The following is a 25,111-nucleotide window of genomic DNA, read 5'->3' as shown; positions in this document are numbered from 1 at the left end:
ATAAGTAATAACAAAAAATGTTTTCCTCTCCAAATATAGGTTAAGTGTTCCTGCTTCCAGTTTTGTTCCAATATGCAAAGCAACAATTCGAACTGTAAAAATAAATTGATGGGAGGAAAAATTTCATTGTGAAAGATCTGTGACGTTTTCATCCTTCCAGTAAATGAAGGGAACCTACAGGAAAAATGGAGAGGACTCCTTACAAGAGTGTGTAGTGACAGGAGAAGGGGAAACGGATTCAAACTGAAAGACTGTAGGTTTAGACTAGAAATAGGAAGAAATTCTTTACTGTGAGGGTGTTGAGGCACTGGAACAGGCTGCCCACAGAAGCTGTGGCTGCCCAGACCCTGGAAATATTCAAGTCTAGGTTGGATGGGGCTCTGAGCAACCTGGTCTCTAGAAAAAGGTGTCCCCGCCCATGGCAGGGGGATTGAAACTAGATGATCTTTAAGGTCCCTTCCAACCCAAATAATTCTATGATTCTATGAAGATGCAAGCTACTGAGTCAAGTACTCCCAATGATATCCCTCCCTCCCCATTTCTTGCATTTAAACTGTGTATTAACACAGACTATGTATAAAATAGGACTGTGGGTTATATTAAATAAACTAGTTCCAAGACACTTTTTTGTCATAATCTGCTTCAAATCTACAATTTGAAAACAAGCTGGCACACTAGATAATTCAATAGTGTCAAAATAATGCAATAAGGTTCAACAGCCCGCAACATGTTTACAAAGGATTAAGAGATATCTAATTATGACTGGTTTGTGCTATCAATCAATATGCTGCAATGCAGCATCCTCTGTCTTAGTCGAATTTCCTGGGAATAAGGTTCATTGCTTTTTGTGCTACTGACAAAATGCTCCTGCACAATGTAGATGGTGAAAATTGCCATATGGTCAATATTAAGTGAAAGTTGTTCTGCTATAAATCAAAGAGTGGTGCTGCCTGTCATCACTGGAAATACACAATCACTTTCCAAAAGGGTCAAACCCTGTTTGTTTTGAGTTTGCACTGGGCTAAAGCTCAAAAAAATAATTTCCTGACCCTCACACAAAAAATAGACTTAATTGCATACTGGTAGATTAAACTTTGTATCTACCTGCTTATTCTACCTGCCTCCTATAAGTTTGCCCTAAATCTCGTTCCTTTGAAATATACCAGTAGAATAGTCACTCGAAATTATTCTGTAGAGGAAAAAACTTCATAATGGTATGTAAAGAACAGGTATATTTTATTACATGAGCAATTTATTACATGAGGCAATATAAGCAATAAAAAAGTCTCAATTTCCAAATATTTCACCATAGGAACCTTAAATCTTATCAAAAAGGAATTTTTTTGAATGCAAAAATTGAATGTGTATAATAAATTTAGAATCCTGTATAATATATTGGAGAGTGTTCCTCCTCTCTGTGACATAAATATTGCTTTCCATTGCCATCAATAAAATGATTCTCTCATTCTGTAAAGTTATGGGATCTATCACCATATGAATAACTGTTCCTTCCCTCATGAAAGAGGAAATTGGTATCTCTCTGTACAGAATGTACAAAGCAAAGGGCAGATTTGAAAGCTCTGTAGGTCAAAACTGGATTGCAGTAAATATTGTCTGTAAGTCAAGTTCTGGGACTGAGAGAAGCACTTTCTGGAGTGTTTCAGTACATCAGCATCAAATAGAGGGTTTGCAGAAAGCATTTTTAAATGTTCTCTTAAAGCCCTGTCCAGAGCCAGAAAGTTGCTTGGCAGAAGAACAGGAAACACTAAATTGTATCATTTTAAGGATAAGAACTGCACCCTTCACTTGTGGAGCTGATCTTATTCTCAAACCTGAGATAGGACCGTTAATCTCAGGACAGCAGCCGGACACCTTCCTAGAACATCAGTGTCAGATGAGTGCAGAAGTGTCAAGGTGCTGTCAGCAGGGCACGGGAACTATGAGAGGACAGAGGATTTGGGGTGCACCAAAGGTTGTCAACAAGGATCTCTGTTTCCCAAACTGATCTTGCAAGCACTTGAGAAAGAGCAGCTTGGAGCAGAGATGCCCACCCAGTTCCCTTGTTCAAACAGGCAACAGCTGAGATGTACAGAAATGTCCACATACGCACACAGCACAAACACCAGCACAGAAACACCTGTGTGCAAACTCCCTTCACTTCCCAACACATAAAATTTTCTCCACCTGTGAAGACACATCTGAGGCCATTCCAACACTCCACCAAGGAGAGCTACAATGGCAACAGAGCAGTCCAGCCTGTAAGCAAAAGGAAGAGCTTCATGTGGAAAGCCACGTACTGAGGACAGACCATGAAGAGGACAAAAAAAGCGCAGCATAAATGCTCTTAGAGCAGCTTTAAAGGAGAGGAATTCAAAGAGCTTGAAGCACTGGGAGAAAGTGGAACCTTGCGGAGCTCAGGGCACGTTTCACTGCATTTCAGTACACTTGGCAAACGCCCCTTTGCCTCTACCTGAAGACGCTAAAATGGTCAAAATGTTAGCTGACACTCAGCTACATATTCCGGGTGGCTAAATGCCCTTCTGTTCACCCAACTAATTAAAAAAGGCAAAGAAATCATGCAAACAAAATCCAGAAAATTCCTCTTGTCTGGTGGCATGTCTTTTTCTACTGAGAAAATACAAATGAACGCAAGCTAAATGTAAGCCAAAACTACCAATTTTTATTGAAGAATGGAGAACAGTCTCAAGAAATTCATATGAGCCTGTGAGAACCATAAATGCTAGTTTGCAATGAGGCTAGTTAGTTTTCTAAATTGAACTATGACCAAACTTCTTCAATAGTGAAGAAGCATGAAGACCATAAACCAGAACACTACAGTATCCCTGTGACATCATAGGGTATGAAATCAAAATGTAGCCCAATTACTGGCACACTAAATAGAGAAGTGAGACTTTTTACTGGCAGATCTTACGACCATGTTTCACATAGAAAAATGCAGCTTTTACAAGCAATACAACATAACAAAGAATTTAAAATTCAAAGATGCTACACAGTCCAACATGCTAAAAGATGCAGTTTTTTATTTAAGTCTCTCTCAGTTATCACCCCCTCTCCCCAAAACCCCATGGTAGTGGTAAATTACAATTAATAGGAGGAAAAGCTATCATTGCTTCTCAAAATCACTCAAAAATGCTATATTTGGATTAGAGTAGCCACCTCAATTAAGAACTTAAAAAAATATTTAATATGGAGGCAATGGGAAGGAGAAAAGATATTCCTAATGGAAAAATTGTAGCCCTGTAATTAATCTATGTCAAAGTTCGCCTATACTCAAATATTTTAGAAAGAATGATTAAAACCTTCAGATGATGTTTTAAAAATGTCCAGTAATAAAATTGGATGACTTCCAAGATCATAAAACATGAGGAGTATGAGTGCTGGATCTTCCCGGTATAGTACAGAACCTGCTGGAAACACCATCAAGGATGCAAAGGATCCTTCAGGGTGCCAAAAAGATGCAGCTGCTGGGAGACTGCTCTCTGCTAGGGCAACTTTGCCCAGCAAAGAATAGAATACACCAGGTTAAAAAGACAACAGGGCAATTTGGATATGATGCTTTTCACCATTCAGAAATGAGTGTAGGTTCCTGAACACAGAATTTATTAATGCTGCGAACAAGAGAAGACCATTCTAATGGATGCACCATGTCACAGGTGTTATAACCTTATACACAAAGGTTAATAGCAATTTTTCCTCTGTATTAGTAAGTACAGGATAAAACTTTATCTCAGTGTCTCTGTTACTACACATCAGTGTTTAGCACTTCATAACTACATTAGGCATAGAACTGAAAAGTATCATGGGTCAGGTGAGCAGCTGAGACAAAAGCATGATACCACATGACCATCACAGGTCAAAGTCAAGCAAAAAACCATGTCAACATTCTCTGTACATGTTATTTCTCAGAATTGGTAATGTCTCATTGCAACACTCTGAAGAGATTAGGACCCCTATGCCTGACACTTGCCAATGTTCTCAGGTTTCTGAATCACCAGTGAAGACAGAAGTAATATAAAAAATATTATGAAGGGTTGTTGAAGTTTATCTTATGTACTTGAATGTTGTTCCAGTGGAATGGAGCAGAGAAGGAGATACTGTATGTTTTTTACCTCAAGCTAGATAAATAAAGTATTCCGATTACTCATACTTAATCTCAATACTGGACTAAACATTCCCACACTCTTGGATTCACTCTCTTACCCTTTTAAAATATACAGGGTACAACATTTATTTTCCCAAATAAGTCAACCTTCTCCTGACATGCCCAAATGCTGAAAAATCGGTGTTCCACCATTTGAACAAAGTATTACTCTCTACAAACATTTTGCGTGCAGAAAAAGTGATAGAAGATAACATTAATTCATACTTTGAATTAATTGCTTTAAAGAGAGATAGTGAGTGTACATCTCTCCCTGGAGTTTTGGCTATTGTTAAATCAGGAACTTTGGCTCTGTCTTTGAAATACCTTCCTGTCTTTGCACAGAGCACAGAATTACAGATGAGGTTCATACTAGTCTCCCAGAAGGCCTATGCATCACAATACCCCAGGCAAGCCCATCAGATGTTTTCAACACATCCTCATAGGAAAATATTTTAAATTCTGCAAGATCTGTGTCCAGATGAAAAGTCAATAACAGATAATGTATTCTGGACACAGAAATATAGTTTCACCTTGGAGGATAGGAAGTATAAGTTGCTTTGGAATCTCAGTGGAAGGGCCCCAGACTTTATTAAACCTGGAGTTGCGAGTGTGTAGGTGTTGGATTACACACATCAATTGGAAGAGAATGATTTCTAGGGACACTTAGGAGAGATTTTGAATGATGGTACTTATCAGGCCCCAGGGAGCATTTTGGCAAGTTTTTGAAATGTACTCATGAATTCCTCATGCACTTTTGGAGACAGCTACAACGACTGAAGAATGGATGCTCAAAGGACTCTCTGCTGTTTCATTCCATGTCACTTTTAGTGCAAAAGCAGGGCTTCTCAGAGCAGCAGCATGTCCACCCCATAGAGCACAAGTTCTTGCTGTGTGCTGCTGACAAATCTGTGGGGCTGTAACAATGCTTCTTCACCACTGTCTGTAACTTGGAATGAAATCCTGGGCACATTTGCGTCACTGCAAAAATTCAAAAGGGTTTACAGGACCAATAATTAATTTTGTTGCTTTGGGTGGCATCTCAATTCATTGTTATCTGAGCTGAAACAAGATGCAGACAATTAAGACATAAAGAATGTGTTCAAGGAGAAAAGATCTTGTTCTGGGAAAGAGCTGTCATGCAAGATACAAGCACTTGGGTACATGATTTTCTAGAGAAGGAGAGGGGCTCTCCATCTCCAGACATTCTCAGAACACATTAGACAAACATCTGTCAGAAATGGTTTAACTGCAGTTACGCTGCATCAGGGTTAGCAGCTAACGGATATCTGGAGATGTTTCCCAGCCCCATTTCCTATTACACTCCTTCTCTAGGCAAACACATGTACATTTCTGGAAGAGGAGGTCCCTGGTGAGCATCAGTAATTTAGCATTTAAGTAAGTCACAAGAGGAACGATTTATGTTCACTCTCCTGTGGGGTCTCTTCAGAGCTGTGCTGTAACTAGTTTTAGTGGGCAAAAAGGTTTCTTCTGTCTCTCTCACAGTTCAGAACAGTATTGCATCATTAAGCTCTCAAAAGAAGGCCCAGGAATCTAGAGAAGACATTGGTTCAGTGATTCTACCTAAACATTTTAGAACCAGAAACATTCTCCAGGACTGGCTAATAATAATTAAACAAAAACAATGTGAGGTTCAAACACAGATACTCTTCATACAATAAAGATGAGTTGGAGAGTCATGCATCTTTATTATATGAAGACTGAGAGTTTACAGCAGAATTTCTGGAATATCAGCTGGCATAATATTAGTCACTAAACCACTGCCATCTTCCAACAACAAAGATCTACATGGAGATTTAGATCTTCATAGATTAAATTCCAGTTCTTGATAAAGTGAAATTTCTACCTTTGTACTGTGTTTGTGTAAGTGAAAACACCACCAGACTGCTTTGCTGGTTGATCTGAACTTATGGTCCAGAGCAGTGTTTTCACTAGATGATGCACCCTGATAGGTTTAAAGCTGATGTAGAAGAATCTTCTACAGACAGTACATATTAGATTTGCTGCATATCTAGGGCAGGCAAGCCATAAAAAATAGTAGCTGACTGTACTATCCAAAGGGAAAAAAAAAAGTGTCACCAAACTAGATCCTATTTGATTATGCTTTAGTTTTATATAACATTGCCAAGAAACAAAACAGCAACCAAAGTCACAAGGAACAGTTGTGTCAGAAATCTGACTTAAAAATATACCTTCTTTTAACCAGCAACTTGATAATTAAAAGTAATTAAAACTCATTTGACTAATACTTCAACAATATAGCAGTAAGTAAGCTAATGCTGTCAAACCAGTGGTTTTTTGGATTTATCCCAAATTTTTGCACTTTCAGCTAAAACTGTAAAGGACAAAAATATCTACAAAACTAATTGCATTGCTTAACTCTCTGTTGTCTCATCCAAACAAAGTAGAAACCAGGGCAAAGACTGAATGGGCGCAAAATTCTCTGAACATGTATTTTTGTACATCTTTTTTTCTCACGAAGCTGCCTGGAGCTAGTAATCTAAAGTTTGTAACAGCATAGTAACTTTATGGTTAGCATGCTTAACTGCAGAGCAGTCCAGGCTGCTGTAATCTAACCCAGGGGAACTTTTCTGTATTTTACACTAATAGTTCATTGGATTAAATGTGAAGCATGTCCATGTATAGCCAGAGCAATTGAGAGCATCACATTCATGCATGTGAGTTGGCTTTCACCGAGTTAGTGTATTTCTCTGAATTTAGTTGTTGGATTATAGGACTTCCCCTGCACTTATCTAGTTACCTCTGCAAGTGAAATGTAGACATACCTGAAGCAATACTCTAGGAAGAATGAAATGTATTTCCTCCCTCTTTTGTAAGTATTGACTCAGCGGAAAGACACCTTAACTGTGAATAAGGTCATATTTTTAGGAAACATAATCCCACAGGGCCAGAAGGTTTTGTTAATACAAAATTAACTGATTGTTGTGAGGTTTTAAACTACTGCTGAAGTTTTCAAGATAAGGATTTGCTCAGAGAAATCTTCCAGTGGATATTTCAAAATATATAGTTTAATTATAATAGCTTTATGCAAGTAAGAGTTCTTTCCCATTTCTCCCTCAGTCACACCTACAAATCCTAGAGCTAGACACTGGGGTAGCAAGAAGGCACTTTCAAAAATCTGACTAATGATGAAGTTACTTGATGTGAGCGATACAGAAGGAAACCTATTAGTATTATCATGTTATTGAAATGAACACGGATACATTGTTTTTAAGATTAGCCAGATAAAGTATTAAGGGTATGAATGTCTTAGAAAGAAACAGCAGTAACTCGTATGGCAATAAACCCTATTTTATTATAAATTGGCCTTTGAAAGAAAAACCACTGCTTTTTGGACAAGCTACATGCATTTTTATATACTGAGACATGTTTGGTTTTTTTCATTAACAAGTACTATTTAGAATCCTGCATCCCTTCATCACTGCATTCATAAAGGCTTAAAAAAACCAAGATGCAAACATATGGCTAGGAAAAATTTATCTGTTTCTCATGAGTCTTTTTCCATCAAAATGCAGTAACTGAATAGCACCAGAAATGACCCATAAAGTATCTTTCTGAAAAGTGCTAAATCTGTTCTGTTCCATGCAACTAGACAGTAGCACATTTCTATGCAGCTTTACAATAGCTTTTTGGATGACTTTGAAGTGCCTTGTGCAGAGTCAAAAACAAACAAAAAAATCCCCCTCTACCTTGACATTCTTCCCAAACTAACTAGAGCAACATCAAGAGCATCCACAGCTGACACTGAATTCAATTAGGCACCATGTAGGCACAGTTTATTCCATAAGCAATTGAGAAACTGCTTCCTGAAGCCAAAAAGGTCAAACAGAAAATGAGTAAGGCTTCCTGCAGCCCAGAGGTGAAAATAAGTTTGTCCCACATGCCTTCTGCATGCTCTGCCCAGCTGCTGTTTATGCACCCGGGCCCCCCCTAAGCCCAGCTGCTTGTTGCTTATTAAGCGCATCTCAGTTCCTCCTTGGAGTCCTCCTAACTTGCTACGCTTCACTGCCAGCTTGTTTGCACTCAGGGCACCAGGTGGCTGCTTCTCCTCTGCAGTGCCAACACTGGTTGCTGGGCTGAGCACTAATATCAGCCAAAATTGTTTGCCATATGCTTTTAGAGGGAGTAGTGCCAACCATGAGTGTTAAAAAATCAAGAGATCATGTCAAAATTATGAGAACTAAAACAAAAAAAAAAATCACATGGGATTTTGTTATGTTTTAGTGTGAAAATAAAGTTATATTTTATGTGGTTTTATCCTCTACTCTTCAGCTTAGAAAGTGTCCCAGAAAAATACCATTGTTCTGGCCAGTCCCAAGAACAGTCATATCTCAGGAGCTCAAGGCTTCACAGCTTTTACAACAGAGACCACCCAAGACATCCTACCACACTTTGAGATACTTGTGTACAATTAGTACTTGCTAAATTCTTTATCACTCTAGCAAGTTGTGATGTACTCACCATATCTGTAACTGAAAAACCTTTTTTCCCTGCGAATACCAGAGACAGGATTGATATTCTGCCTTTCTGAATAAAGCCTGTCTTGTATTTCTTCACATGTAACCAAAATTTAAAACCAGACCCGTCCCTGACCAAATATCTCTGCCCTACTGGGCCAAAACTGACTTGAAGTTCTCATATATGCAAGAACTTCTAGAATGAAGATGCTGCCAAATTGCAATTTCTTTCTCAAGTTGTTGTGAGCAATCTTGGTTCTCCTGATTTCAATGAGATTTTTCCCAAGGATTAAATATAGTCATAATTTCAACCAGTAATGACATGAAGCAGAAAGAATGCAACTTAGAAGATGTTTAGTGAAGCAACTGAAAGAAGAAAAGGCAATCCTACTTTACATTTTTCAGTAATATCAAGGTAAAATATGAAATGAGGGCCACTAAGGAAGAATAAAACTCATCAAAAAGAGATATTAGTTTCACAAGAATGCTTTTCTGAGCACGACTGACTAAATACAGCATATCGATGATAATATGCAAACGAGTCTTCAAATATATTGGAAATGCACACAGCATAACAGATTTCCTTTACTGACAACAAATTAACAAAGTACCTTCCTGAAATGAACTTAAAGGCACTGTCCCTGTGGGTTTCAGTATGCTAAACATTTTACAGATAGGAACTGTACACTATGATGACACAGATAGCAAGTACTTGCTCATCACAATGTTAACTTCCATTTAGCTCGCTCATGACTAACACAGACCATACAATTTCTGTGCATTTAGCACTGTGCATTTGTGAGACAGCAGAAGAAAGTTCACACTATGAAACACTTACGACAGACAACTTGTTTTTATTTCTTAAACAAATAGATGCTTTGTAATACTGTATTTTCTAACAGTTGCAAGCAATTTCATTATATAATTCTGTCTAAGATACAGGACCCGAGCATACATAATTGAGGACAAAGGAAACTGAGAACACACTTGACAGAATTAACAGGTAAATGAAATCAGTAAATGCAACTGCCACATCCCTTCATTTGATGTCTGTGCTAAAACATCTTCTAAAGTTCCAAGCACACAGCACATACCAGATAGCATATTTTAAACAGCAAGTTTGTTTCAGTAATCCATATGGGTAACTAACACTTTATCATAATATGTGAAATTCCTTTAGGTGCTTTATTTTTGCATGCATGCACCACTCTTTATTATGCTTCCCTTTTTAACAGAGTCTTTATTTGTTTTAAGGATCAAAGAAGATAAATTCAATACAAAGCTATGCAGCACAAGCAGCACCTGTTTCTGCTACCCACACACACTCTTTCCCTCGTTCCCCCGTCTGACCTCTCTCTGCAGGTGACTATGAGTGAACAGCTAGCTCTCTGTGAGACCTGAATGGGACATACACATGGGCAGATGCAGCCAATACTTCAATGTTTATTAATCTAAAAAAGGGCAAAGATTACAAAAATATAAGGAGTAGAAAAGCTTAGACAAGTTAAAATACATACAGTCTTTAGGCAAAGTTTGTTTTGGTCAGCCAGAATTTAGTTTATCAAATGTCAATCCAAAACAACAGGGGTATAAACTAAACAAAGTATTATAGTAAATTTATACTAAAAGGTGACAGTTACCCTTCTTTCCTAAGGCCACTGTACCACAGTAAATACTCTGATTCAGTGCATTACAACATCCACACATCAGAGCAGTTCCATTCAGGTGCTGCTGATACTAGAAAAATAACTTTATTTAAAATTTTTATGTATAAACTAAAGCAAATTTTCAGGTGTAGTTTTGATCACAATAATTTTTAAAATAAATTGTTCTTCAATAATCCCACTGATTTCACAAACCTGTGAAATCAAACAGAAAAACACAGAAATTAGGGCTAAAATGTAATGTACTCAAAAATAGGAGAAAAGGAAAAATTAATCCTTCACCGTGTTTGCATTTTGTAAGTTTTCAATTATGCTGAATTCGCAGTTAAATAAGCAACATGGATCAGTATGATGGTGAATCTCAATTCTTTTTAAAATATTCAGAAGCAAATAACAGTGTCTTTAGTTACACTATTTTTTCCAATTATTCAGTGTTTTGGTGGTTTTTTTCTGCTGCTTCTTTTTCCATAGTGGTAATAGATTGCAAAAAATAGCCTGTGTTTCAAAAAACATTGAACATAATATGCAACTGTGATGAATCAGATAAGCTGAGATAGCAATGTTTTAATTTCTGGTTGTGTTCAGGCTGAAAACTTTCCCCAAAGCAAATGGAAATCCAGCTTTTACAAATATTTACATATGCATATTGCAGTGGACTGTTTTGCAAATGTTGCTGACTGCAACACAACCTGCACCCTCCAGTGTTTGTATAAGATGTAATTCTGTAACTGGACCTATCACACAGATCCATTTAGAGAACCAAAGTTATAAGCTGGAAATAAACACCACAACCACATTTAATTGCACAGGTGAATGCATAAAGGTCTCTATGTTACCTGAGGAGCCTCCACCTTGCCATTTTTAAACACTGAAGGAAATCAGGCACAGCAGCTTCACATTTATTCACTCCTTTTGAACATATAAATATGCAAGCCCTTTCTGGGAGATTAAAGAAACCTGGTAGGAATAAACTCTCCCCATTATCTCCAGCTAATTAATTAAATACAATAGGAATAAATTTCACTTTGTCAGGTGATAAGCCTGGACTTTTTATGTGATTCTGTATTGATAATCAACAGAGCAAGGTACATACCATGAAAACCTCTGCAACAACAACAACAACAAAAACCAACCAACCAACAAAACAAACAAACAAACAAAAAACAAGACATAAAGCCTAGGAAACCTTAGCAACAGTTCTTATCCTTTATTACCTTTATATGGTTGGGGGCTTTTCGTTATTTATACCTAATGTTCAACTGCTTTCCTTGGAGGTGCTCCATTTAGCAGATACTCAAGCTCTGTCACAGTTTGAAGTTTGATCTTTAAGTAACAAACTTGTCTTACGGTGGGATAAAGAAGAGCAAATATGAGTAAACCTGTTTCATTTGCAGATTCCTCTCATGACTGTTACCCACAGAAAACACAGGGACTGGTCTTCTTAACTGTAGAAGTTAAGAAGAAGTTAAGAAGTTGACCACGTGTTAATGGCTTTGAGTTAGTTTCCTCCCATAATTTTTGCTTATAACACTTGAAGCTCCTGGTTGCTAGAACAGAGCATTTAATTTCCCTTGTCCAGTTGGATGAGCCAAATCTTTTTTACTTAAACGTCTACCTACATATATCAGGTTATCTCTGAAGTTCCTGCTTGAATCCCTTTATGCGAGTGAGGTAAATTCCTAACAGGAATTCCCAAACCCTGGGTCATTTTTAATCTTCCTCTGAAATCCCTCAAGTAATCCCAATCTATTTTAATGGCAAAATACCTAACCCACAGGGGTTTTTTTATTGATATGATGTGGAATAATTACTTTGCTACTTAAGGCATTCAAGAAATGGTCCACCCTTCTTTGTGACAGCCTTATGCTGAGAGCTCACACTGAGATGATCTTCTATGACCATCCTAAATCCATTAGGTCACTGATTTCCAGGACAAAGCCTCATTATTCTTCAGCAGAGACAGATATGCTTCTCTGGTGCCAGATATATTTCATTTGCTTCAAATATACTTCATCTGGTTATAATAAAGTGCATTTTACTGGAATGTGGCCATTATACCAGGGGATTCATATCATTTAATAACTTCAACTTGTCCTTCCCACCCATTATCCAAACCTATCAGACCCTAATGAGCCCCATTCATCTACATCTTCCCATTAGAAACTGTATTTTTTGATTCCTAGTTGAGCCAGCTTTTAATTTACCTAATGTGTGTCCTGATAATTCTCTATGCCATTTTTTAAATTACAGTGTCATTTTTTATTCCATTAAATGTCTTTGGAAATCCAAGTTTAGCATAATAAGGCAAGCTGTAGAAAAAGATATCTGTAGGTTTGGAAGCTGTACTGAAAACAGCTTTCTGCACTAAAACAGATTTTAAGAATTTTTTTTTTTACTCACTGCAATGGAAAATTCCCTTTTCATACTAAATATTTAGTCCAATGTGAACTTTTCCAAAATGAAACCAAATATTAGTCAGTATAAATAAAGTAATGTGAATTAAAGCCTTAATAATATAAAAAGATAAGAGCAGCTTTGGATTTAAGCACATCCATTCAAAAAATAGGAAACTTGAGTCTAACTCCAACTTTTCCTAACTGCATTTGAACTCACCACTCACTGCCCAACAGACATCTGACTTCTGGTAGAAAAAATTTAAATCTCTACTTTTGTTTCACCATCTATAAATAATTAAATCCAAGTGGGCAAGTGTCCATGCTAGAAAATTGTTTTTATCTACTTTGAGACTCAAAAAGCAGTTACATGAAGTGGTGCAGCTTCAGCTATGAGTGTCACGAGACATCCAGCCAAGACCATCCAATAGGCCTGGAGAAATTCTGTTTACAGGAGCACAGTGCTTTCTGGTATCCCATTTCTGAAGTGGACAAGAACTGTCTCAAGCTAAATACATAGCCAAGCCAATGGCAGGCAGAATGAGAGACAACCGATTTTCTTTAACATACATAAGTGCATACTGGAGAAATTTACAAAATAACTCATACCTCAAGCAGACAAAAGCTTTATGACACCCTCTGCAGAGGTTACATGGAATGGGGAGATAGGACTTTTTTACTGCAGTTTGTATTACCACTCTTGAAATATTAAATGAAAGAAAGACACCAATAAGTTTCTCCAGAAGATTCATGAATTGGGATAAAAGTCTCCCAGAAGTTCCCTTTTGGGACAGATTCACTTGTGAGTTAAAAAAAAAAAAAAAAAAAAGGTGTATTTATAGTGAATTTATTATCCACTGAGAAAATAACACCAACTACAACAATTATGTCCTTACTAACCAGACATATAATTGACTTAATGTTTGACTGATGCCTCATAAGCACCTTACTCTCTAGAGAAACCACATCTAGCCTTGCCCTCAACTCATACCCACTGAAAGAGATGTTTCCAACACAGCTATGCTCCATCAGAGCAGAACACAAATACAAACAGCTGAATTTTAATGACAGAAATGGAATGTGTTTGTGTAAATGTCATAAAGTTTGCAATGAACACTTGCTGCTCTAAATCCAATTCTGTCATTCTCACTCATACTGGCTGAGCAGAGCACCTGGCTCTAGCAAAAGCAAACTTTCACAGCAAAAACATATTCCTGCAGTAGACTCCTCCTTATTGTTAACTCTGACCAAGCAATTTTCCAAATCTTAGGAACACTTATTTTCATATTTAGGAAAAACTCACTGTTTTGGCATGTGAATTTGCTCAGTGTAAGGAAATTTACCCACGGACAAATACTGTATTTGGAATTTTACTAGAACACAGTCTGAATTTCCCAAGTCTACAAAAACGCCCCCATCTTTCATTCTTTTGGGTTTCTTCCTAGGCAGATGTGTGCAAATGGGAAAATGAAGGTTATCTCCAACACCTCTTGAAGTCATCAGCAGAGTGTCTTTGACCGCAGAGTTTTAAGACCAGTGCAAGAATGAATGGAGTAGAAATCCCACTTCTTCCCAACCATCATTGATTTATCAGCAGACCTTTCACTGTCAACCTTAGCAAAGACTTTCGCAGATGAAGAGTGGCAAAACATTTACATTTCTTGCCACAGGTCATGGGGTGAGAGTTCAACACTTGCCCCAGATCAACTGAGCTAGAAATGAGCATCTAGTGCTCCTTTTGGCAAGTTGAAATGAAGTGATAGTAGACACACAACTTCGTGTGCCACTGACTACAGGAACTGGCATGCCTTAAGCAGATTAGCACAAAGGAATATTTTTACACAGATGATCCTTAAGGTGCCTTCCAACCCTTAATGTTCTGTGGGTGTATTTAATTTGGATAAACCAAGTAGCAAGCTTTCAAGAGCCTGCTTTATTCACCTATCATGTACATCTGCTAGGTGGACTGACTGGAGGTAGGGATCCTTTACGTCCAAGGCTGTGTGACCTGGGGAAATCTGCTGTGTGGGTTACTTCTTGAGTCTGGCACCCAAGAAAGCAGACTTAGACTTTTGGGCAGCAAATCCTTGCCAAGACTACAGATTGTAGATTAAATTACACCAAAAGCCTGTCTTTGTCTTTTCAAGGTTCTTGGAAGCTAGAGATACTTAAGAAATTTCCAACCTGTAGTATTTGTAGAATTTGTTCTCAAGTGAAAATTCAAGCAGACTCCTGTGAGTCCCCTGAAAGGACTTTCTTCTCACAAAAGCTGGCTAAAAAATGTTCTGGTGGTAGTAGGTGCAGTTCTTCTGTTTCTGTGTCAGTACCCCATAAAGAAGAAAATCTATTCTTGCCAGCTCAAAGAACTTTCATCAAAGTAAAGGATTATGCAAGTGGTAAATATTTTCCCCACAGCCCTCCTTTTTCCAAGAATGATCTCTGTGCATTCTCTGAAAGCTCTTTGCAGAGAATCAGCACAGAAGCAATCTACTGTAGAAAATAATGGGGAACTGTCTCCAGAATGACAGCTGAGGAAGAACACTCATGAGGCTCTGTCTAGAGACATTTTTAGTGACTCTAAAAGAACACCACAGGTCCTTGATTTTGTATCATACTGCCTCGACAACTTTAATCTCTCATTGTGTAGAGAGTTTCAAAGGAGAATACACTTAGCAAGCAGAAGAGATTTAGTTACTAAAGTATAATAGCTCTTAAAATGCCTGTGTTAATTCCTATTTTTAATAACAAAATGTACATTACAAGAGCAAATAATTATATACTATCTCTTTCTCTGAGCTATGGCCACAAATTTGATTAAGTGCACAAAGAAGAAAAGGAAAGAGTATGCTAAAAAAATCAACAAAGCTTCTTAAAAATATTTTTCTTTCCTTCTTTAACATAACAAATCATTTAAGCTAGAATAATTTATACCCTTTTATATGAGTAACTATTTGATTTAAAATGTTGTTATAATTAGTAGGCAGGTTTAAAAATTATTGACTTCCAGTTATCATTGAAACTTGCTGCTAAGGATAAATTTTTTAAATGCTGTCAGAGAGCCTGGAGAATTTAAAATGTAAAGTCTGATTTACAAGAACTGAGAACCAAGATCTCATTTCCATAAGACAAGATACGTGCTGTTTTGCAAATGATGTTTGTCGAGAGATGTTGAGATTCCGAAGTGAGCCAGTTCTGTTATCACTTCCTTTGAAAACAGCCTCTCTAAACTCTTACATCTGAATACATTTGAAACTGCTCCCCCCTTACTTTTTCATTCTTTTTCTTGTAAAACTCTAACCAGAAGGTATTAATTTTAAAGAATTCAAGGTGACTCACACAGTTTCTCTTTTTGCATTGTTTTCCCACTACCAAAAACTAGCTTTACACCTGGCTGCTATTATCTCAAAGTAGTCAAAGAATGTGGTAAACATTATCCACATGTAATTTATTAAAAGCTGAGTTAAAGAACAGGTGTTGCTATTGTAAAGATTAATTTTGCAGCTCTTCTGCTCAAACTCACAAATTATGAACTCCTGGGCCTTCTCAACACTAAATCACACACAAAATATCCACATAGATTTATTACTTTGGCGTGAAAAATGATGTGTAATCTTGCCAGCTGCTCTACCTACAATCACTGGCATTAGCAAGTGTGCCAAAGCCCCTTGCTGACTCCACTTTACAACCAGGAATTGGCAGCTTCTCTTTGTCAGCAGTGGCAGTTGTGCACTTTCTTGACAATGTCACTAGCATAAAAACTGAGACAGGAATGTTACCACCATTAGTCATTTTTAATAAAATTTTTCACTCTTAGATTTCAATTACAGGAAGTACTACTTGAATAAAACATTTTTTGTTCCATCACTTTAGTTATATGAGTAGAAACAGTGATCTATTATAGAGGGTGCACCAGCTAACTACACTGCAGTCAACATGGGTTCACAAAGGGAAAGTCCTGTTTAACTACTTTGATAGCCTTCTATGGTAAGGGCACCCACCCAGTGGATGAAGAAAAGGTGATGGATGTGTTTTTTCAGGATTTTAGCAAGGCTTTTGATACTGTCCCTCATAGCATCCTTCAGGACAACTTGTCCAGCTGTGGGGGATGAGTGGCTGCAGGCTGTGCTGGGTGAAGAACTGGCTGAAGGGCAGAGCTCAAAGGGTTCCAGTGAATGGGGCTACATGTGGCTGGCAACTGGTCACCAGTGGTGTTCCCCAGGGGTCAGTTCTAGGGCCAGTTCTGTTCAACACATTTACCAATAACCTGCAGGCAGGAGTTGAATCCACCATCAGCACATTTGCTGATGATCCCAAACTGGGAGGTGCTGCTGACTCTCTGGAGGGACAAGAGGCCTTGCAGAGGGATCTACGCAGACCAGAATGCTGGACAGTGATTAATGGCATGAAGTTTAACAAGTTAAAATACCAGATTCTGCAGCTGGGATGGACTAATATCAGGCACAAGTATAAACTGGGAGAGGAGTGGCTGGAGAGCCTCTCTGCAGAAAGGGATCTGGGGGTGCTGGCTGGCAGCAGGCACAGCAAGAGTCAGCAGCGTGTCCTGGAAGCCAACAGGGCAAACCTCATGCTGGGGTACATCAAACGCAGCACCACCAGCTCCTCAAGAAGGTGATTATCCCACTGTATTCAGCATTGGTGCAGCCTCACCTGGAGCACTGTGTGCACTTCTGGGCACCATAATTTAAAAAGGATGTGAAGGTCCTTGAATGTGTCCAGATAAGGGCAACAAAGCTGGCGAGAGGGCTGGAAGGAATGACCTGTGAGGGGCAGCTAAGGACTTCGGGCTTGTCTAGTTTGCAGAAAATGAAGCTGAGGAGCAACCTTGCTGTCCACAGCTTCCAGAGGAGGGCATGTGGAGAGAGAGGCACTGATATCTTCTCCCTGGTATTCAGTGACAGAACATATGGCAATGGCTCAAAGCTGTGCCAGGGGAGATTCAGACTAGACATTAGGGAGCATTCCTTTACTGAGAGGATGAAAGACTGGAACAGGCATCTGAGGGAGATGGTCACTACCTCAAGTCTGTCACTGTTCAAGAGGGATTTGGACATTGACCTTAACAACATACTTTTTTAACTTAACACTTTGTTTTTTGGGCAGTGACAGTGACCTACCAGGATTCTTGGAATACTATAGTACAGGATTTTAGGTGCTCACAAGTCCTCACACCCACACAGTTCAAGTACAGCAGCTATAAGAAACCATGCTGTGTACCTGATATGTCCCGGAGCATCAGTCTCCCTGGTCACATAATTGGCATCAGCCTGTGTGTGCACAGCCAATCCAACCAATGTTTGTAGGACTGTAAATTCATTACAGAAAATACAGAGGAAAAATTGCATGCACATAAAAGGCAGATGCCAGGGTATCTCTTGAGCCTCCTAAGGGGAGCTTCAGTCCAAAGATAACTGAAAGGCTCTGGTGGAAGTCATATTACTGGCTTTGGACTAAAATCAGCTGGATGCACACAATCTCATTTTAATATTTTACTAGTGCTCAAAAAGACCTGGCACATGCTTTTCAGAGCCTCACTGCATAAATTTAAATTTCAGTCAAACTCTGGGCTATGTATGAATTTGTGAAACTGATGTATGAGTAGAAAACAATTCTTTTAACTAGCATAATGTAAAAATACATTCTGTTTATCTGGAATGTTTATTATGAATCCTTAATCCCTTATAGAATTGTTCCCTTCTGTAAAGAAAATGTGTTTTTCATATGTTAACTCTTCATGTTTAAACCAGTATTGAATTTTCTAAACATGCTGATTAAATAATCTGTTCTTTTCAAGTGTATCACCTAAAATCTGTTAGGAAACAGTTTGCATATTCACCCTTGAAGATCACAAAATTACTGTGAATTAAAGAAAATGTGAAACAGTAAGATCATTTACAGGTACGTTGTAGGCAGGGGGAACTTGTTACAGTTTGAAAGAATTGCAATTTATAGCCTGTTACTTGTAGTTACTTGCTCTGTCATTTAGGCTCTGATCCTGCTGACCTTCACTTCCATGATTACAAAAATACTTCAAAGAGTGTAGGATATTAAAGATTACTTGTATGATTAAGAACTTTTTTATTAATACAGATGAATTAAAAAGAATGCAAGCAAAACAGAGACAATAGAGTGACAGGCCTAAGAAGGGAGGCTCTACTTTTCAGATCTGAAGTTTTTTAGGGTTTGTTTTTTTTTTTGCTGGTGAATACAGATTTATTAAACAGACTGCCTATTTCAAGTTCAGGTTACTTCTCTGGAATAGCTACTTTAACACATCAGGACAAATTGTTTCACTTAGATTAAGTAAAGTGTGGTCTGTGATCATTTTGTCATTGCTCAGTGACTGCAGGAAAGCTTCTGCAAATCAATCCTGTAAGGTCTAGCCCTCAGACAAATAAGTAATTGGTACTTGTGAGAAAAGCTCCTGTGAGCAGGCATGACATCTCCACAGTATTTGAATATATGGAAAATAGAAGTTAAATTGACGGTTTTTGATGTATTATCTGGTCCTTACATATATACTTACATTTGTCTTGGTCAGCTTCCACTCCTTCACTTTCTGTGTCACTTGGCAATATCCAAGGTTGATGAGCAAGTTGAAACTGTTGTAAGAATTCATCCTGCCACAAACAGATCTATTTTAGATTAAATGACAGACAATTGTTCTGTATAAATGAAGACTGCAGCAAACAGTAGCCTCAATTAACTAGACAGGAGAAAGACTTCAAGAATAAAAAAACTTTGCTGTGAAATAAAACCAGAATGTAGAGGATATGCAGGCTCCTTAGAAATTATTTATCTATTCAGTAAAACAAACAAACAAAAAAATGAACCCAAAACCACCAAAATGAAGGGGTCTATTTAGCTGTCTATCTGCTATAAACACAGATATGACAGGCACATATGTACTCATCTTGGAAATGCAGTGACAGAACAAAACTGCAGATATTACATCTGACCCTGCAGTTTTTGGACTGCATAGACATTTCAAATGCATTTTGCTTAAGTGAGGCTTTGATTTGTCAAAATTTTCACTGTTTCTAGTCTAATAAGAACAAGAATCTGAAACCTGATTTAGAACCTATGGTTTTATTGCAGAAGGAGAAGGCTTAGGAAGGAAAAATGTTAGGGAAACTTTTGTCTCCAAGATACCATAAAACATCAAAATACAAATGTTTTACATGGTTAAAAATCCATATGCAGCTGAATATATACTTTTGAAAATGTTTTAAAATTACCTACTTTTTTATATATTATATATATGTATGTGTATAAAAATATTTTTCCACGCAGACACACACATATGTATGAACATGTACACACACAGACATATAAAATACTTTGACACATTCCTTTGCAATATTCAAGGGGAGAGATAAGCCTGGAATGCACAGTTTTATTTTCAAAAGCAGTTCAAACATGCAAGTTTAGTCTCTAAAAGAAAACTTTAACATTGCCCAGGTATCATAAAATTAGTGGCCAGATTTTCATAAGTTCTTGAAAAAAAAAAGGTGGGTAATAACCCTTTGTTGTCTTACATCAGCTGAAACCAGAATCTATATATTTAAAGGTAAATTGTACTACAACATAAATTTTATTCTTAGCCTATCTGATTTAAACACAGAATTCAGGCTTTTTGAAATCAGTTTTGGGAGACTGAAGGCTGCTCAATCAAGATCTCTCTCGCTGGGAGTAAATTATTAATTCTGTTAGTAATGTGTTAAAAAACTCCACAAAGATTGCTGCCACGGCCCAGCAGTAAACTCAGGCAGGAGCTCCAGGCCTCACTCATGAATTGCCATTTCCAATGTGTTTGAGAAGGCTGCTGACGCCAACACTGAACATGTTTTGGTTCATGTAACAGGATTCTTGCATTAGGGATGAGTGACTCTCACACTGATCCACATACTTTTTAATCTTCCAAAAACACAGAGCAAAGACTTGAGCCAGGCAGTGGAACAGAATGAAAGTATCTGACCAAAAAGAGGGTCCTCATCACAAGTTATGCTCTGTACTCCAGTAAATAGGAATAAAAGGTTTATTAATCAAGGCTATATTCAAGTAAGATGAAGTTTCCTGCTCTTAAGAATGACAGACTAATAAGGATTGCTGAATATCACTTGAAACTATCTCAATAAATAAAATTATTGTAAAATTTCATGTGTTCAGAAAATGATATGGGAAAAAAGGGAGTCAGTAGTATTTTCATCTCTACAGCTATTGACAAGTATCACAGAATTGTGTCACTTTAATGGAATCCATCCTAAAGAGATAAGCAGGGTTCAACATTCCTTTGCCAATTTATACAAAACACCAAAGGATTAGGTACGTGCATAAATGTATCTCTGCCAAAGGATTTGGAACCCAGATTTATTAGCTTTATAGAGATAATAAAACTATTTCTCTAGGTAGCATTTCTTTGCTATAATTCAATTCAGCCTTGAACAGAGCTGATAATAAAACACACCTGTTAGAACATAGTAATATTATGTGTGCCAGAAGGCAGAAACTTGTCCACAAAATCTCAGATCATTATAAGTCTTGAGCATTAAAAAACCCCAAAACATTCTTAACAGCTGATATGTTAAGTACCTGCCAAATTATTTAAGATTTTTGCTATAACAAGATTAAACCACCCATGCTGAAGCATGAACTTTACTAAAGCTTAAGAACTTTGAATTGTATTTATTAGTAATATTTTTCTATTTAGACTTGTTATGTTACTCTGAAACACGTTACAATCTAGGATGCATACATAAGGCATTGAGAGATATGTTAAAATTCCCAACAAATAAACAAGTAAATAAACAAATAAAGCTCCTTATGGTAAAACATGTTCCTGGTACCCAGTAGTCACATTCTTTTCAACTGAATTATTTTCATCAAGTATATATCAACGCTGTACTGATTAATTCCATTAACATCACCTACGAGTAAAGAAGCAGAATTATTTCCAAAATCTTATCATAGTATCTTGTATAGGATTGGCAATATAACCACAGTGTATTTACATCTAGTAGAAATTCCCAGTTGAGACCATAAGGCTAATAAGAATAAAGGCAATTTCCCTCTTTTTATTTTACTGGTTTTATACAGGAAGAGGATACAAAACCTACAATGAAAGTCGCAAAATAAATTACATTATCAGCCTTGAGTTTTATGTTTGTGATCTGTAAAAGTACAAAGACAGAACTCTTGTTGTTCTCCTACCCCAAACCACCTCTGCCTTTTTAAAATATGTCTCCATGGTCAGAGAGAAGCTGTGACACAAGAAAATAAGATCATATGGCCACAAATAGGAGGAAACATCTAACATGGCAAAAAATGTCAAAGAACAGACATATTTCCTGGGTATGTTCTGTCTAAATCCACTTCTCTAAGTGACCAGGAACTTTAGTGGGCAAAGACAGCTTAAAAGGGCTGTAGGTTGGCCGTACCTCCATCAGCTACTTTCTGATATCCATGGGCCTTTACAGCCTGGCAGAGACAGGTCTTCCATATGAACGTGTCATACTAGCAGCTTTCCATCTGGAAGCAGAGCTAGTCCCCAGTTGAGTTTCCATTATATCAAAGGTCACTTGTGCATGTCAGAAAGGATAAACAGGGTCTGAGCTGGGTCACTAGCAGCCAAGGTACTATTGTACCCAGTGAGCAATGAGAAGGAAAAGAATTTGTCACTTCTAGAAGGGATTTTAACAGAGGATAAGATCCTGCATAGAAATGCTGACATTTAACATCAGCTTTACAGTGGATTTCTGGCTGAATCTGGACATGCTATTCTAACCGGAAAATAGAATAATAATATTGCTAACTTTCTAAAATTCTTGAGACAAATATATACATATATTAAAAGTGTAACAGGACACTTACTGTGAGAGCTGTCAGCAAACAGAGGTAACAAGACACAGCAAATTAAAAGGGACTCTTGGTTATTATTACTATAACTACAGAAAGGTTGTGGAAGAAAGCATTTTTAATTGCCTGCCTTTTTACAGGAAAGATCATAAGTGATGGGCAGACTGGATATCCCTTGGTGGAGACGCAGTGCTCATTACATACACGTACTTTCAGGAGTATATACAGTAATTTACTTGGCATCACATGACTATGCATCAGTTAAGAACAAGACTGCCTAAAAAGGAAGAAAAAGAGGGGTGAAGAATTTAGTAGGAGATAATTAAACCCTTCATTTCTTCTGAACATCCTTTAGTTAAATACTAATTTCAATTCTCATTTTCTGATACGTGAGAAAATTGTAACACACAAACACATCCCATACTTCACAAGAATCACAAAGTGATTTTTTTTTGGTAAAAAAAAAGTGTTAAAATTACTGATTTTTTTTCCATGGAAAACTTGTGCTTTGAAAATATAACAACTGGCAGTGAAGACACTTATAGGAGAATTGTAGTCACCTTCAGTCCTCACGTCTTTAATCTGGATATTCAACTGTAAGTGAAGAAGCAGCTCGAGTGATAGGATTAGTGCACTGCCATTCAAACACCAAAATAATGAGAATTTATTTTACCTCCAAATTTAACTAAGAATTCCTCCCCAAATTCTTTAGTTTTAGAGTAATCTGTGCCTCATTTCCTTTCCTTCACAACAAATAATGGATGTCATATAATTAATTGCAGGGTTATACCAAGTATTAAATCTCTAATTTTCCTACAAGCAACCCTAAACAACACTATCATAAACAACATTTTAAATTTTCTTTAGAAGTCATTAGACTGATAATACATTGTGTCAAGTCTCACACCCAACAGATTATTAAAACAGATGATACTTCTCAGAAACAATCTCAAGGTATGATATTATTTTCAGTCTTGGAAAAAAGGTCTCCAGGCTTTGACAAATGGATTACAAAGAGATTGCTAATAATGGTGGGAACAAACATACTCCACCGTTGAAAAATTAGCAGTCTAGACATATAGTTCCTTCCCAAGTCAGTATAGAAGGACTGGCATATCCTGAGAAAAGACTCACCTTTGTAAGGCATGTATAGAGATAGACAGCAGGGCTTTTCTTCCACAGGTGCTTTTATTTCCACTGCCTACACACTGAAGTTATCTTTAAGGCAGCTAAGGTTAGCAGAGGAGAATCCTACTCAGAATTTACAAGGTACTTTAACTGTTTGTTCTGCTTTGTTTTAAACAAAGACTAGTCCTGTAAAACCCATTAATACGGGACAGAAAATTCTTATGCTGTAAATCAGCCTAGTTAACATGCACATAGTATTAGATAGTGATTCAACAATGTTGGACATTTTCTCTTGCAATTCAGTTTGGTGCTTTGGAAAAACCTGTCCTTTCAGTGATGCCTAACTAATCATTCCAATGTGCCCAAAAAAATGAAATAAAAAGTAGACCAATAAAATATCATGCACTGCCAGTGTGGCAGGAAAAAAAATACCCTGGAACATAAAGATTAGATAAAGTTGTGCTTACCATTTCATCTGTGAGAAACTGTAAGGCTAATAAAATTGCTATGCATCATACAGGCAAGCCCTACCAAGCTCATGGTAAATTTGGGGGGCACGAGTGTTTCAGTATTTCTGTAATAATACTGACATTCTCTAATGAGTACCTCTCAAAGCTGAGCAGTATTTCCTTGCTAATTTTCTCATCATTATATTTCAAGCTCTTTTCAGCACAGTAGGTGACATTAGGTATACTGATGTTACTTGAACATAAAATGCAATCAAGTCTTCACATTATTAAACATAGCAAAAACATTAAATTGAAAATCTTACTTCTGATAAACTGTTTCTCTGAGTAGTGACAGTTCCAACAACATCTCCACTCACTTGCACAGAAAGCCCTGAAGCGGCACTGAGGGTCCTCCCCATTTGGCTCTTAGATGACAAAGATCTGCTTCTTTGAATACTAATAATGCCTTCCCTATTTCCTTGGTTGCTAGGGGTAAGAGGCCGTGACAACAAGCTATTTGGGGTCATAGGTCTGCTCCCTGGAGTTGATGGCCTGTTGGTTTGTGCAGCAGGCGTTGAAGGTCTACTGCTTGTGACACTGGAGACCTGTGTTCTGCTGTTGGTGGGCAGCGGCGGTGATTTGCTTCCTTGGAGCTGAATGTTCTTCCCCGTCGGAGTTGGCACCTGAGGCCTGGGGGTTTGGCCCTGTGCAGCTTGAAGAGTGCCTGGATGGTCAGAGGTAACTACACTGGGATGCTGGACACCAGGGCTTCTTGAAAGCCTTGCTTCTTCCCACAGTGCGAGGTCCTTCTCAATGTCTGTGCACACACACACGAACAAAACAGAAAAGAAAGAAACTCACTGTTTCTCTCTGGTTTAAAACTCTAAATGGTTTTCTGCAATGTAAGTGAAAACCAGAAGCTGTGCAGAGAAAATCTATTCATGCT

At 37.7% G+C, this 25,111-nt stretch overlaps 1 protein-coding gene across 5 annotated transcripts in view; it reads right to left on the bottom strand.

The window, feature by feature from the left end:
* Positions 1-9,496: 9,496 nt before the first annotated feature.
* The window catches only part of C1H8orf34 (chromosome 1 C8orf34 homolog), a 152,306-nt gene continuing 136,691 nt past the window's right edge, over positions 9,497-25,111 (bottom strand). For 3 of the 5 annotated variants that reach the window (XM_032127158.1, XM_032127125.1, XM_032127150.1), the window contains 2 exons: positions 24,489-24,982; positions 9,497-19,353 (listed from right to left, as the gene is read on the bottom strand). In XM_032127158.1, coding sequence (XP_031983049.1) covers positions 19,210-19,353; positions 24,489-24,982 — 638 coding nt within the window. In that variant the 3' untranslated portion in view covers positions 9,497-19,209. The remainder of the gene's footprint in view (positions 19,354-24,488; positions 24,983-25,111) is intronic. The other 2 variants (XM_032127134.1, XM_032127142.1) reach the window with 2 other exon arrangements.

This window comes from Corvus moneduloides, chromosome 1 (genome assembly GCF_009650955.1).
Source record: "Corvus moneduloides isolate bCorMon1 chromosome 1, bCorMon1.pri, whole genome shotgun sequence".
NCBI classification, from domain to species: Eukaryota; Metazoa; Chordata; class Aves; order Passeriformes; family Corvidae; genus Corvus; species Corvus moneduloides.
Note: the sequence above shows the minus strand (reverse complement) of the source record. Positions and strands in the feature narration are given on the sequence as shown.